The sequence below is a fragment of the Miscanthus floridulus genome, chromosome 1, assembly GCF_019320115.1.
Source record: "Miscanthus floridulus cultivar M001 chromosome 1, ASM1932011v1, whole genome shotgun sequence".
Lineage (NCBI taxonomy): Eukaryota > Viridiplantae > Streptophyta > Magnoliopsida > Poales > Poaceae > Miscanthus > Miscanthus floridulus.
Genome location: NC_089580.1, coordinates 167019937 through 167033308, shown reverse-complemented (window position 1 = coordinate 167033308; position 13372 = coordinate 167019937). Strand labels below are relative to the sequence as shown.

Genomic DNA, 13372 nt, shown 5'->3' with positions numbered 1-13372 from the left:
CACGTGGGCGAATGGCTGCCCCCGATGTCAAGGTTAGGGACAATTCCCCGCATGTCCTCTCTACCACTGCCATGATGTTTGGGGACCCCTAGGCCGCATCCCCCTCCATCCAGCCCATGTCAGGCGCTATCACTTGGCCGCCAGTGGTGTGGATCATGCCACTGCCTCAGGCACCGCAATGGTTGCATCCGACCGTGTCTCACCCATCACAGCCGCTGCCACCTCCACCTACGTTGGTGGGGCCTTGACCGGCAGCGTCACACTTGCCGCGGTCGACACCACAAGCGTGGTCAGCAGCTCTGTCTGCCTTGTCGTTGATAGTGGTATCACCTCCGTCGTTTGCTCAACGACCCTCGAGGGCGTCCCTCGAGCCCCAGCACTCGCTTGTCTCACCGAGGGCATAGGTGCCACCGTGAGTGGTGCCTCACCGGCCGATGACGCAGTCGCACCGGCACCGCTCTCGCCTAAAACGGGTGCAACATCAGCTGATGGCTGCCACCTCACTTAAAGGGCGACGCTCTTTTTCAGCCCTAGCACCAAAAGATTGCACCACCTTAGGACACTGTGAGAAAGAAAGGCGTGAGTCACGTTGAAAACAGAGAAAAATAGAGAAAATATAGGAATTGGTGACTTACATCGGCGCTGTTGGGCAGTAGATATGTTTGGGGGGTGAACCCTAGACCCCTGCTCTACCTCGTTAGGGTGGGGCCATTTTGAGCCAACCCCCTGCTCCTAGGCAGAGGGGCTCGCTTTCCTTGCCTCTGAGGGCGTGGTGGCGGAGCCACCCTCCTCCATTAGCACCTCGGGCACAATGATAGATCCGCCCACCTCTACTGGCTCTTAGGGCACAGCGGCAAAGCCACCCTCCTCCGCTAGCACCTCGGCCATAGCGGTAGATCCGCCTACCCCTGCTAGATCTTTTGGCAGGTTGATGGTCCGGCCCATTTCCACTGGCCTCACGGACACGCCTTCCCCTCCATGAAACGGGAAGGGTCCCAACCCCTGCAAGGATGAGCGGGTAGCTATTAGCATATCCTCGCTCTCCAGGTCATCACGCTTGGTGTCGTCGACTACCTCATCGTCATCTTCCTCATCATCGTTGTCACTATCAGTATCCTCCCCTCATTCCCACACCAGCAGTTTCCGCTGCCGCTTCTTCCTCTCGTCCTCCTTTGCCTTCCTCTTTTGCCTGGCCTTGGCACGGTTCGCCGCCCTCATGGATGGATCCCTCGGCAACGGAGCCGGGTGATCCATGAGGATAAGGTCCCTCGACTGGTCCCCCAATCTCAATGTCAGTATTAAGGGGTCGGGAGTTCAATTGAAGAGAAGGCATGAGGAAGGGACAACTTACAAGGATGATGTATCCTAATTTTGGCCGCACTGAGGGATGCCCTGGTGAAAGGTCCTAATGGCTAGGGGTGAATAGCCTAATAAAATTTCTACAACAACACTTAACAAAATAGTTAGACAATTATGAGGCGAAGCAAGTGTTGCGCTAGGCTACTCAAAATACAAGCCACCTACCACAATTCTAGTTTAGATAGTATCTATTCACACAATAGCTATGACACTATTGTATGTTAGTGTGCTCTCAAAGGCTAACTAAAGAGCCACACCAAGCAAGCAAGCAAGCTCTCACAACTAGCTACACTAAAGAGCTTAACAACTAGTTTGTGGTAAAGTAATGAGAGTGATCATGAAGGTTATACAGCCATGTAGATGAAGGAACCAATCAATCACAAGGATGAATAACAATAAAGACCAATCACCTCAGAATCAATGATGAATACAATGATTTTTACCGAGGTTCACTTGCTTGCCTGCAAGCTAGTCCTCGTTGTGGCGATTCACTCACTTAGAGGTTCACGCGCTAATTGGCTTCACATGCCAAACCCTCAATAGGATGCCGCACAACCAACACAAGATGAGGATCACACAAGCCACGAGCAATCCACTAGAGTACCTTTTGGCTCTCCACTGGGGAAAGGTCAAGAACCGCTCACAATCACCACGATAGGAGCCGGAGACAATCACCACCCTCCGCTCAACGATCCTCGCTGCTCCAAGCCGTCTAGGTGGCGGCAACCACCAAGAGTAACAATTGAAATCCACAGCGAAACACAAACACTAAGTGCCTCTAGATGCAATCACTCAAGCAATGCACTTGGATTCTCTTCCAATCTCACAAAGATGATGAATCAATGATGGAGATGAGTGGGAGGGCTTTGGCTAAGCTCACAAAGTTGCTATGTCAATGAAAATGGCCAAAGGTATGAGCTTCAACCGGCCATAGGACTTAAATAGAAGCCCCCACAAAATAGAGCCATTGTACCCCTTCACTGGGCACAACACGGGCTAACCAAATGCTCCGGTCAAGTTGACCGGACACTGGAGCTCAGCGTCCGGTCGCCCGACGACAGCCACATGTCCCGATCTCAACAGTCACTTGAGTTGACCAGACGCTACGCTATAACTGACCGGACGCTGAGCCACCAGCGTCTGGTTGTTTCTAGTAAGGTTCTAGAAACGCATTTTGCCCATCGGACACATCCGGTCATGCACGACTGGACCCTGCCATCGTCCGGTCAGAGACCCTAGCCTCTATGCGCTGCCCAACAACAGGACCAGACACACCTCACCAACGTCCGGTCGTTTAATCGACGCTAGCATCTTTGCTGTTACAACTGACCGGACACACCGGTTCCTCTAGGACCAGCGTTCGGTCACCTTGTCACCAGCGAGAATAACTCCTTTTCACCTCTAACTTCTTCATCCTTGCTCAAATATGCCAACCACCAAGTGTATCACCTTGTGCACATGTGTTAGCATATTTTCACAAACATTTTCAAGGGTGTTAGCATTCCACTAGATCCAAAATACATATGCAATGAGTTAGAGCATCTAGTGGCACTTTGATAACCGCATTTTGATACGAGTTTCACCCCTCTTAATAGTACGGCTATCAAACCTAAATGTGATCACACTATCTAAGTGTCTTGATCACCAAAATAAAATAGCTCCTATAGTTTATACCTTTGCCTTAAGCTTTTTGTTTTTCTCTTTCTTCTTTCCAAGTCCAAGCACTTGATCATCTCAATGGCATCATCATCATCATGCTATGATCTTCATTTGCTTTATCACTTGGAGTGTGCTACCTATCTCATGATCACTTGATAAACTAGGTTAGCACTTAAGGTTTCATCAATTCACCAAAACCAAACTAGAGCTTTCACCTGGCACATGGTACACAAAATCAAGGGGCGCCCACTCTGTTCTGAGAAGGCTTCATCGCCTCCTTGATGCGCTGCGTGACTTTGGAGGGGAAGAGTGCCTCCTCGGCAAGCGTTGTCCCATCGAATGATGCCCTAGGCGCCATCACATACAGGGGTAGCGTGCACCTCATTAGTGGCGCCACCCTCCTCACATGGTGGGCACCGATGATGCCCGACCCCTTTAGGCCCATCTCCTTTAGGATTTGGATGGCGATGAGGTGGTCCCAGATCCTCTTCTTATCCTTCTCCGGGACACCCCACTTCCTCCATGAGTCTGGGACCTCTTCGACTAGGCGCCTGGTGAACTCTGGCAGGGGGCGGCTGCGTCATTCTTGAGATAGAACCAATGCGAGTGCCACCCCTTATTGGAGGTTGACAGATGCATTGATGGGTATTCGCTGATCCTGTTGTTTCAGAGTTGGTTGCCGGCGCATCCCATCAGCGTGTCTAGCTCCTGCTTCTTCTCCCACTTCTTATGGAGGGTGATAGCAAAGAAGTACAACCACAGATCAAAGTGGGGACTAATCCCTAGGAATCCCTCACATAGAGCGACGAATACCGCTATGTGCTGGATTCCATTGGAATTGAGGTGCTGCAACTTGATGTGGTAGTAGTGCAGCAACCCCTAGAAAAATTTGTGAGCAGGGGTAGCAAACCCCCGCTCATGGAAGCTCACGAATGAGACAACATAGCCATCGGGTGGTGATGGCACGTCCTCCTCGCCAGGTAGCCACCACTCTTCGATGGCGGTTCACGCGTAGAGAAGACCGCGGTGGACAAGGCCCTCCATGCGCTAGAGGGTGATATCAGAGTGACACCATAGCTCCATTCAAAGATGGGGGTGGGTGGATGCGAACTTGACGGTGGCTAAGACATGGATGCGGGGAGCTTAGGCGATTGGTGGTGGAGATTGCAGATGTGAAGGCAAAAAGGCAAAGTATAAAACCCTAGGGGTGAACCCTTTGGTTTTATAGGGGCAACAGATATGAGGAAACCAACCGCCCACCTAGATCTCCACGCCTGCCACGATCTGCCCCAATGTCATGCCGTAGGATATGCGCACGCAATCCCTATCCTTTCCTTTGAAAGACTTGTCGGACGTTTTGCCTCCCCGGGCTGACCGGGAATCATTACGAGTAAGAGGAATACGGATAAAAAAACACATCTACGGCCCGTCTGGGCCTAGGAGTTCAACGTTTGGCACATTAGTGGATCCAATGGCCACTCCAAGCACCCCTACAATAAGGGATGGAAAGGGCTAGGCCTCGCAAGCGCCCAATGCCCAGGCGCATGAATGCCACGGGCATCTCGTTCCATGATTAAGTCTTAGCCTGGCTTACCCTGGCTGGATCCCCATGAGTGGGATACCGGGACCCCAATCAAACTATCTAGCTAAACAACCACCAAATCTCACGACCATACCCGTAAACGGTCTGACCTCAGCAAAAAGGAATCACCATCTTCAACACACGATGTGCACAACAATAGAGGGCCAGGGCCCTCAGAGTCCCCTCTTTCGGAAAAACCTCCGAAGGAGTATTCTACTCCTCCGCAGGCTCGGGGGCTACATCCACCGGATGTGCTCGCGCACACCCACAGGCAAGTCAAAAAATCCCCTAGGTGATTCTACCTGAATCGTGCGGGGGCTCAGGGGCTACTGTCGGGGACCAATACTAGGATACTCGAAGAGGAGGAGCTAATGACCATCAACGTTGATTCGTCCACATGATCAAGAGCACGACTACATCGCTTGTTGGGTCCCACCTCGTCCAGCCACCGAGGCCATGGGCCCTGCCTCATCTGACCCCTGAGGGTTGGCTCTGCCTCGGTGGGCGCTACGGCCGCGGGCCCCGTCTCGTCCGACCCCTAAGGGTTGGCTCTGCCTCGGCTGACTCCCGTGGACTGGCTCTAGCTCCGCCTCGCCCAACATCTGAGGGCTGGCTCCACCTCGCCCGATGTCCGAGGATTGGCTTCGACTTGCCCGACGTTTGAGGGCTGGCTCTGCCTTACCCGACCCCCGAGGGCTGGCTCCGCCTCACCCAACCCCGGAGGGCTGGCTCCACCTCGCCCGACCCCCGAGTGCTGGCTCCGCCTCGCCCGACGTCTGCGCGTGATTCCTTAATAACGATGCGCGTAGATAAGGCAGGGCACTCAAGTCAACCGCAATACCAAGGATCATACCCTGCACTCTTGCAGGAAAGTATCGTCAGAACATGACGGAAGGGCGTTTTGTGACCTTCCAGGCACGTCAGAGCCCAAACAGTATTGTAGGCGTCGATATTTGCCTTATAGTGTTGTGAACGCCGTCATTTGCCCTCGGGCACGGATCCTTACAAAAGTTCACGACAACCACTATGGTTCAGAAGGAAACTCGTATCATCCACAGTAACGGATGTGCGGTCACTGTGTTGCCTGCTCCCTGTATGGCCGTTGATCAGCACCCTGGTCCACCGCGCCGCCCGCCGGGGCGAGATGGGACGTGACATCCCGCTGACAATGCTAGGACAAACGCCTAGCGCGGCCCTGTCAGGGTCACGGACATGCGCCCGATGTGGAGCTATTCCTGTCACCACCTGCCATGTCAGCAGGGTCCGCACAGGGGAAAGGAAAGAACCGGCGTCTTTGAATGACTTCCTTTGCCTCTCATTTTTCTCTTTTCTCCCGTCTGTAACCCATGCTCTCCCTTGGCCTATAAAAGGGAAAGCAGGGCATCCCACTTAGGGATCGATTGACCGCATCGCATATCACACCACATAGCTGAGCAGCAACCTAACTCTCGGCACCCATTCGATCTTTTTTTCAAAGACTTGGGACATGTCACTCTCTCGACCGCTTATAACTCCTACTACGAACTTTTTAGGGCTAATAACACGAGCAGTAGCCACGAACTGAACGTAGGGACATTCTACCCGAACCAGTATAAACCTGGTATCTTTTTAGCACACCATCCGAGTCAGACGCGCAATAACATAAATTTAGTCATTGGTGTTCACTCGAAACGCCGACATTATTAATATTTTATAGCAAAAGTAACGGTCAAAATTATTTTTTAGAGACAGTATCACTGTCCAAATCGGATATTTTTTTAGAAAACCAGAGAGAGTAGGTGCTGTTAGAATTGAACCCCAATCATTTTTGGCTGGAGTTTGGTGTTTTTGGGTTTCATGTGGGGCCCGCTGCTCATTACAAATAAAATGAAAAGAGAGCAGCTGACTTTTCTACGCCACGAACAGCACCTAGCCTACTTCATCCTTATCCATCGCTCCCCAAGGCTACTGTTGCTCGAAGAAGCCTGCTCGGCTGCTCGATCTTTGGATTCCACGGCGCAGAGCGAGTACGTGAGGATGGCACGATGCGCTGGACCACTGAATTATGCAGGGGTAGGGGCAGCACACGCGACGCCTTGGCGGCATGAACTCCGAGCCTCCGACGCGGCGCACAGCGGAAGCCCGCGCGCGAGGGCGACATGAGCTCCGACGAGGCGCAACTGGGGCAGGTGACTTTCGTCAGTTCCGAGCTCTGGTCCGCATACTTCCGTCAGGCCACGGCCTCCTCCGCTTTCACCCGCGCCGCTGGTGACCCTGCTCCTCTCTCTCGTCCTTCTCCCTCTCCCTTCTTCGTCGATTAGAAGGCGATGGCTCCACGTGCGCACCACTGGGGGACACGCCCGCGGGAGGGGACGCGCCCGCCGGACAGGATGCCACCGATGATCGCTGCGCTGGACCAAGGGAGGACGGACCGAGAGCGCTGGCGCGTCTTCTGGAAAAGAGATCGTATGCGCTAACGACGTTAGAGCGTCTCCAAAAGTTTCATAAATCTTCTTCTAATCCTTAATTTTTAGAAAAAGTTGAAAAACACTCTCTCTAACAACTCCTAATACTTCTTCCTAGAATTTACGCGCTTCCGAAATCTTCCCCGGTTCTGCGTAACTTTACGCGGACGCTACCTGGCGCGGATACGGCTTGCCGCGGGGCGTCCTTCTTCCAGCGCAGCAGCGAGGGCAACGACAGCGATGACCTCCGCTGCTCCTACGCCACCAGCCGCCTGCGACCCCACCTGCATCCTCCGCCCGCTCCGCCGCTCCAGCTCCCTCCGCTGGCTGCGACTCCACCTGTGACCTCTGGCCGCCCCGCGGCGTGGCCGCAGCGCCCCGCAGCCGCGCCGCTGCGACTTGGTCTGGCAACAGCGCGGAGCCGCCTCCGGCCATCTCGCTTGCGGGGCTCTGCAGCGCAGCCCCGCAGCACCATCGTCGCGGCATGCCCCCGCAGCAGCGCCGTCCGGTGGCCTCTGCGTTGACCGAGCACCACGGCGCAGGAAGATAGGCGCACAGCTTCTTCTTCCATCGCGTTGGTCGCAGCCACCACTGCGCTGGTGACCTCTGGGCGGGTCGCGGGGTCCCCAGGGGCCGGCATGGTGCGGCACGGTAGGGGTGGGAACTCGCTGGGGTCCGGTGGGGGCGGCGCAGCGGGAGCATGCGGGCGCCGAGCAGAGCGATGCGGAGCTTGGTTGCAGTCCCTGGCTTTTATGGCCGAACCTCCTGCAACTGATGCAGCGGACTGGCTCTCTACAATCTGCTGCCCGGTGGCCAACAGCAAGGCATCGGATGCATTTACCTCTCAGGGCTTCCATGAATGCAGGTCGCTGGGCGAGTTGGATTCGCCGGAGCTGCACGCTTCTTCTGTAGTACCTTCGTCCATCCGTCTTCATCCTCCTCAGGTCGCGTCGCAGCGGGTTGACCATCTCGCTTGCGGGGCTCCGCGGCGCAGCCCCGCAGCACCATCGCCGCGGCATGCCCCCGCAGCAGCGCCCGGAAGTGAGAGGAGGAAGATGCATGGAAAAGAAAAAAAAGCCGCCCAAATTTGATTTTTTTAAGATGCTATTTATTAGAAACTCTTGAAAATGAGCTTCTTTTTTCCTCCTCAAATCTTTTTAGAAGTTGCCAAACTATAAGTTTTTAGGAAAAAAAAAAAGTAGGAAACTTTTGGAGATGCTCTTAGTCTCTTTCTACGATGAAAATAACGGTGATGGCACATGAGAGAAAAAAAATGATTCAACGGCAATGAAGCAAAATTTTTAATTTCCAATGGCACGTACCAAAATGTTACAAGTCCTGATGGCATTCAACAAATTTTCTCTTCTTTTGCTGAGCCTTCTCCAGTGCGGCCCTAGGGGGCACGGGGTGCGATGGCTGAGGGCCTAGACGGGGAGGGACTCATGCCCAGGTATACAAATCCCCAGGCCATATAGTCCATTAGATATCAGCAAACTAATGAAAAGAGAGACAGGGCTAGCCGGCCCAAGAAGACAACGTCGGCCTTTCTGGCTTTCTTTCCCAGTGTTCACCACGACACTCGGGTAGAGAGGCGAGGAGCCGCACCGCAGGCCGCACTCTGACCGTGACTCGCGAAGTCATGAGTTCGCGACGCACCGACGCTCGACGCCTGACGCAAGCACACGGAGCCAGCGACGAGCACGAGCCGCGCCGCCGCAGAGAGCTAGACTGCCGGAGAACGGCGCATGACAGCGGCGACTAGGCAAGGCTCCACGACGACGACATCTTGGTTCTTGCCTTCTTGCGACTTGCGATCGCCAATCAGTTGTTTCAGATGATGTCTAGGCCCTAGGTATTCTTTTCTTTGTTTATTTTTAATCCAAATTAATTATTTATATAGTATTCCATATTTCTAGTACTTTATACTCATATAGTCATGTTTTTTTTTCTAATTTAGGTGTTAGAATTTTAAAATGTTAGCCAAGAAACATTTGTCAGGAGCTGAAAAAAGAAAACGAAAAAGACAAGCAAGGGATATGATGGAGTTCTATTCTTCCTTAATGTAATCATATTAATTCTACAAGTACAAATTTATTGCTTTTTATTTAGTCTACATTGTTCCTCAATAATCATCAAACATGTTAAATTAAAAATATATTATTAGATTTGCTTTTGCTTTGCAAGTAAAATTAGCGCCTATATGTTATAAAATTTTATACATGGTCTAGAGGGACGTCGCAACGAGTTCACCAGAAGGCTCTCAAAATCCTAGAACCGGTGCTGGCCTTCTCAGAGACCGGTTAAAATTAGATTCCAAATCACAAGATTTAGCTATGTAAAATAGAATACCCACCTAAAATGCCATGTTCCACAACAGCCTATCTGCCTGGGTATATTTTCCTTGTATATATTTAAATGTGCCACGTCATTTGATTTATCTCCAAAATTGAAGTTATGCTTTCTGTATCATCTTGATTTAACTTGTCTCCGGAATTGAAACTCGTTGCTAAGCTGCTGCATAACACCAAAAAAAGATCTTCGTCCTGTTTTATTTGGGTTTATTTGGCTTATAAACCATACTTTTTCAGCTAACGAATAATATTTTTCTCACATCAAATCAGCCAACAGTACAGACTTATCAGCCAAACAAGCCCAAACAAACAGGGCGCCTGATGCAGCCGATGCGCTCAAGTCAACTCGACAAGGGATGTGTGGTTGATGGAGCCGGCACATGCACGTGCTCAGCTTGGAGCACACGAGCTAGGTTGCTAGGCAAAATAAGGTGGTGTTTAGTTCCTCACTCTAAACTTTAGTCGTTGTTCCATCGGATGTTTGAACATATGCATGGAGTATTAAATATAGACTAATTATAAAACTAATTGCATAGTTTGCGACTAATTTGTGAGACGAATCTTTTAAGCCTAATTAGTCCATGATTTGACAATGTGGTGTTACAGTAAACATGTGCTAATGACGGATTAATTAGGCTTAATAAATTTGTCTCGCGGAGTACTGACGGATTCTGTAATTTGTTTTTTATTAATATCCGAACACCACATACGATACCCTCACATGACACCTCCTAAATTTTAGTCACTGGATCCAAACACCCCCTAAGAGTTGACTTGAGCGTGCGTGCGTGTGCCTCTCCTGTGCTCGTAAAGAAATCTTACCGAGGTGAGCTAGGTTGCTGGGCAAAATAAGAGTTTGTAAACCTTCCAGACCGCTATCCTTGCCGAGCAAGGCGAGGCGAGCAAATTTCTAGGAGCCAAGCAGACCCTAAACTAATCCTTGGAGAAAGTTCCCAACCCTGGAACAGAACAGGGCTTTTGATCGATTTGATCACTCAAATTTATCCATTAACAGTTTGTTTCACATCTGTAGAACATGACCTGAGTTTGATCACAACTTAAGCTTATGAGATTTGCTTCCATAGCCCTTATTCCTTGTGTTGCACTCTATCTTGTGGGATCCCTATTCATTAGAAAAAAAAAAGTTATCGAAGTTATTGTGAAATATGATATAGTGATAACGAGACAAATCCCTCTTTCTAATCAAGTGATTTGGGTATTTTTGTTTTGACAAAAATAAAGAATTCATGGCTTCATAACTCCTCTATGGTATGAATGTCGTACTAGAGTCATATGATATATCTTTATAAACCACAGATTCAACATGCTATTTAGATTTGTTTAAAGTTTTGTCAAATCTTGTGACCCCGGTTAGGGATGTGTCATGCTTTTATGATCAAGATTACATACACGCTACTCATATATGCTTTACTCTTACACGGATAGTGTCGGTGTAGAAAGTGACCAACAAGTAATATTTATAGTTTTGCCGTACGTTGTGATCGGAGGTGGCCTAGCACTCAATGACATAGGCTTTATATTGGTTCAGACAACGTGCCCTACGTCCAGTTTGAGTCGGTCGGTGACTTTATTCCTGAGCCCAGGTGCTCGAAGTTTGCAGTGGGCTTACAAACGAGAAGGAGAAAGATGGGGGGTACAAGAGGTCCGGTCGGACTCCGGTCGAAAGGGCCGAGAGCGCCAGGAGCTCCGCTATGAGCTAAATGTTTAAGCGTGTGCTTGAGGTTCGAACCTGGTGGTTCCGTGGTTGTGAACTAGTGAACTTGATCAATCTAATGAATTTGGAATCACCTGAATGTTGGGAGAGAGCGCATCCCCTTTTATAGATGAAGAGGATGGCCTTACAAGTGATAGGAAGAGAGTATGTATGCTTCTAAGTCTTGTTGCCCACGCCAACAGGTACAGGATGATGGTAGGCACCCACAACACTGTTGGATGTCGGATGCATGTGGGAGGTTCCGTCGTTTTGTTTGGGTATGGCAGATGTCGGCACCTGTTATACTATTGATGCTCAGAGGCATGTGAGGAGTTTCACCATGTTCACTCAGTACGGTAAACGCCGGTGTCCACAACACTATCGATGCCTAGAGGCATGTAGGGGGAGCCATACCGTATGGGAGTTAATGGCGTCCACAATACTATAGGAAAAATGTCGATGCCTACAACACTGTTTGTGTCAGGGGGGTTGCAGAGTACTATTTCTGTAAGTGTACAGGGTACGGTCCCTGGTATCGTGGTTTGACTTGTGTGTTTTGCCTTGCTTTCTCCATTCATTCCCTGGTCCTTTCTGAGCGGGCGTCCTCAGTCGATTGGTCCCAGTCGGCTCTGATTGTGCCAGTCGGAGAAGAGTAGCGAGCTGGGTTTTTAAGTACCTCGGCCAGAGACGTGGGGTTGGAGTCAGAAGTAATGTTTTGGCCAGGCCTTTCGGTCGGAGAGGCCGTCCGGAGGTGGGCTAGAGACCGAAGTGAGCTCTTCGATCGAAGAGGTGGGCCGAAGTCAGAAAGCGGGCGTCGCTCCTCCTCGGCTAGGCCTTTCGATCGGTGATTGGATCGCCCTTCTGGCCTGTTGTTCAAATACTTGGGCCGGTCCATGAGTTGCGCGTTGTCTGCTTGGGCCGAGCCTTTGTTGGAAAGCCAGTCCGCGAGGGACCCTGGGTTTATGAACCCGACAGATAGTAAGCAAAACATGCCTCTCCATATGTTGTCAATAAAGACTCCATGCATCCAATATCTCTCTTCATATAATTTTGAAAAGAAACATAGGCTATATGTTATGAAAGACTGAGTTGAAAAAAGAATGATGGAAAAAAGGAAAAAAATAAAGGAAAAGAAGCTTGAGAAAAACTAAGATAGCCATGTTCCCAAACATATAGAAATGGAGAAAGGATCTTTCAAAAATAAAGGAGTCAATCATTTCATTCATGTCCACACACTTACACTATTGATCATAGTTTTATGTTGTTTTTCTCCAAGGATCCATGTTTTGACTTTACTATGAAAATAATCTAAGTATGCCATACAAGATCTCCTACCCAAAACTCCACATAAGCCATGGTTGTAGGATCTTAAGGCAAAACAAAGATCTTGGTGAGGACATATACATATACCATTGAGTAACATGAGAGCACCATACGAGGAGTAATATGAGTTATGGTTTGCTTTGAAAAAATATTGTCAAAAACTCCAAATTTATTGAGAAGAAATGGGATCTACGTCTTCAACTTAGAACTGCTCCATTTCTCAACCGCTCAAGGCGATGTTGTATCCAGTTCAAAACCTACAGGTATGAGTAAGTGGCTTGAAATAACCTTTATGATCACTTCATATACCAAGTTGTGTATTATTTTTCACCTTAGTCTTGGCTTGGTCATTAATTCTTTTCATACCCTTTACTTGGGACAAGCAAACATATAAATGAGGGGGAGCTTGTTGATGGACATTAACATAACATTTAATGCTTAATTTGGAAATAAGAATGGCATCCCCATAGCATAGGGCTTCTTTCTAATTAACCCCACAAGTTCTACTGACTATGTGAGTCACTACTAGAAATATCCACTACTGTGGCAGAACTACCTAATCTAATGCCTCCCAGGAGTACTTGTCTTTCATTAGACACTAAGTACTCAAGGGAGGACACCAAATTGCGTAGTTCTGTCGAGCACAACCTAAGGGAGAACCCAAAAATCCACATTTTTCCATCAGGATCACAAATGAGAGAATAAAGCTTACATCGTTATTAACCATTTCTTACATCACTTTTAATACAACATCAGAGTTATGAACAATTTAATTTAACAGCGGAATATAAACATGTGATCAGAGTTAGAGCAAAAATAAATATCTATTCATGACATGATAAAGCATTGACATATAAACTATGACAACAAATTATAAAACTTCCATTTATAAAAAAAATATTTAGTGAGAGTTATAAATAAAGACTATGATCGCAACGTA

At 49.3% G+C, this 13372-nt stretch overlaps 1 protein-coding gene across 1 annotated transcript; it reads right to left on the bottom strand.

Moving 5' to 3' along the window:
• Positions 1–6390: 6390 nt before the first annotated feature.
• Positions 6391–8178, bottom strand: LOC136501021 (uncharacterized). Its single transcript, XM_066496514.1, has 2 exons — positions 7219–8178; positions 6391–7031 (listed from the first exon to the last, which is right to left on the bottom strand). The coding sequence occupies exons 1-2, from the start codon at positions 8103–8105 to the stop codon at positions 6833–6835; spliced, it is 1086 nt and encodes a 361-aa protein (XP_066352611.1). The 5' UTR covers positions 8106–8178; the 3' UTR covers positions 6391–6832.
• Between the last annotated feature and the right edge of the window lie 5194 nt (positions 8179–13372).

What these genes read in the sequence shown, in the direction of transcription:
- LOC136501021 (XM_066496514.1), bottom strand. Translation starts at nt 8,105, where the DNA reads ATGCATCTTCCTCCTCTCACTTCCGGGCGCTGCTGCGGGGGCATGCCG. An exon ending in GCAAGCCGTATCCGCGCCAG is followed by an intron (nt 7,032 to 7,218) that starts GTAGCGTCCGCG and finishes TCTCTTTTCCAG; the next exon opens with AAGACGCGCCAGCGCTCTCG.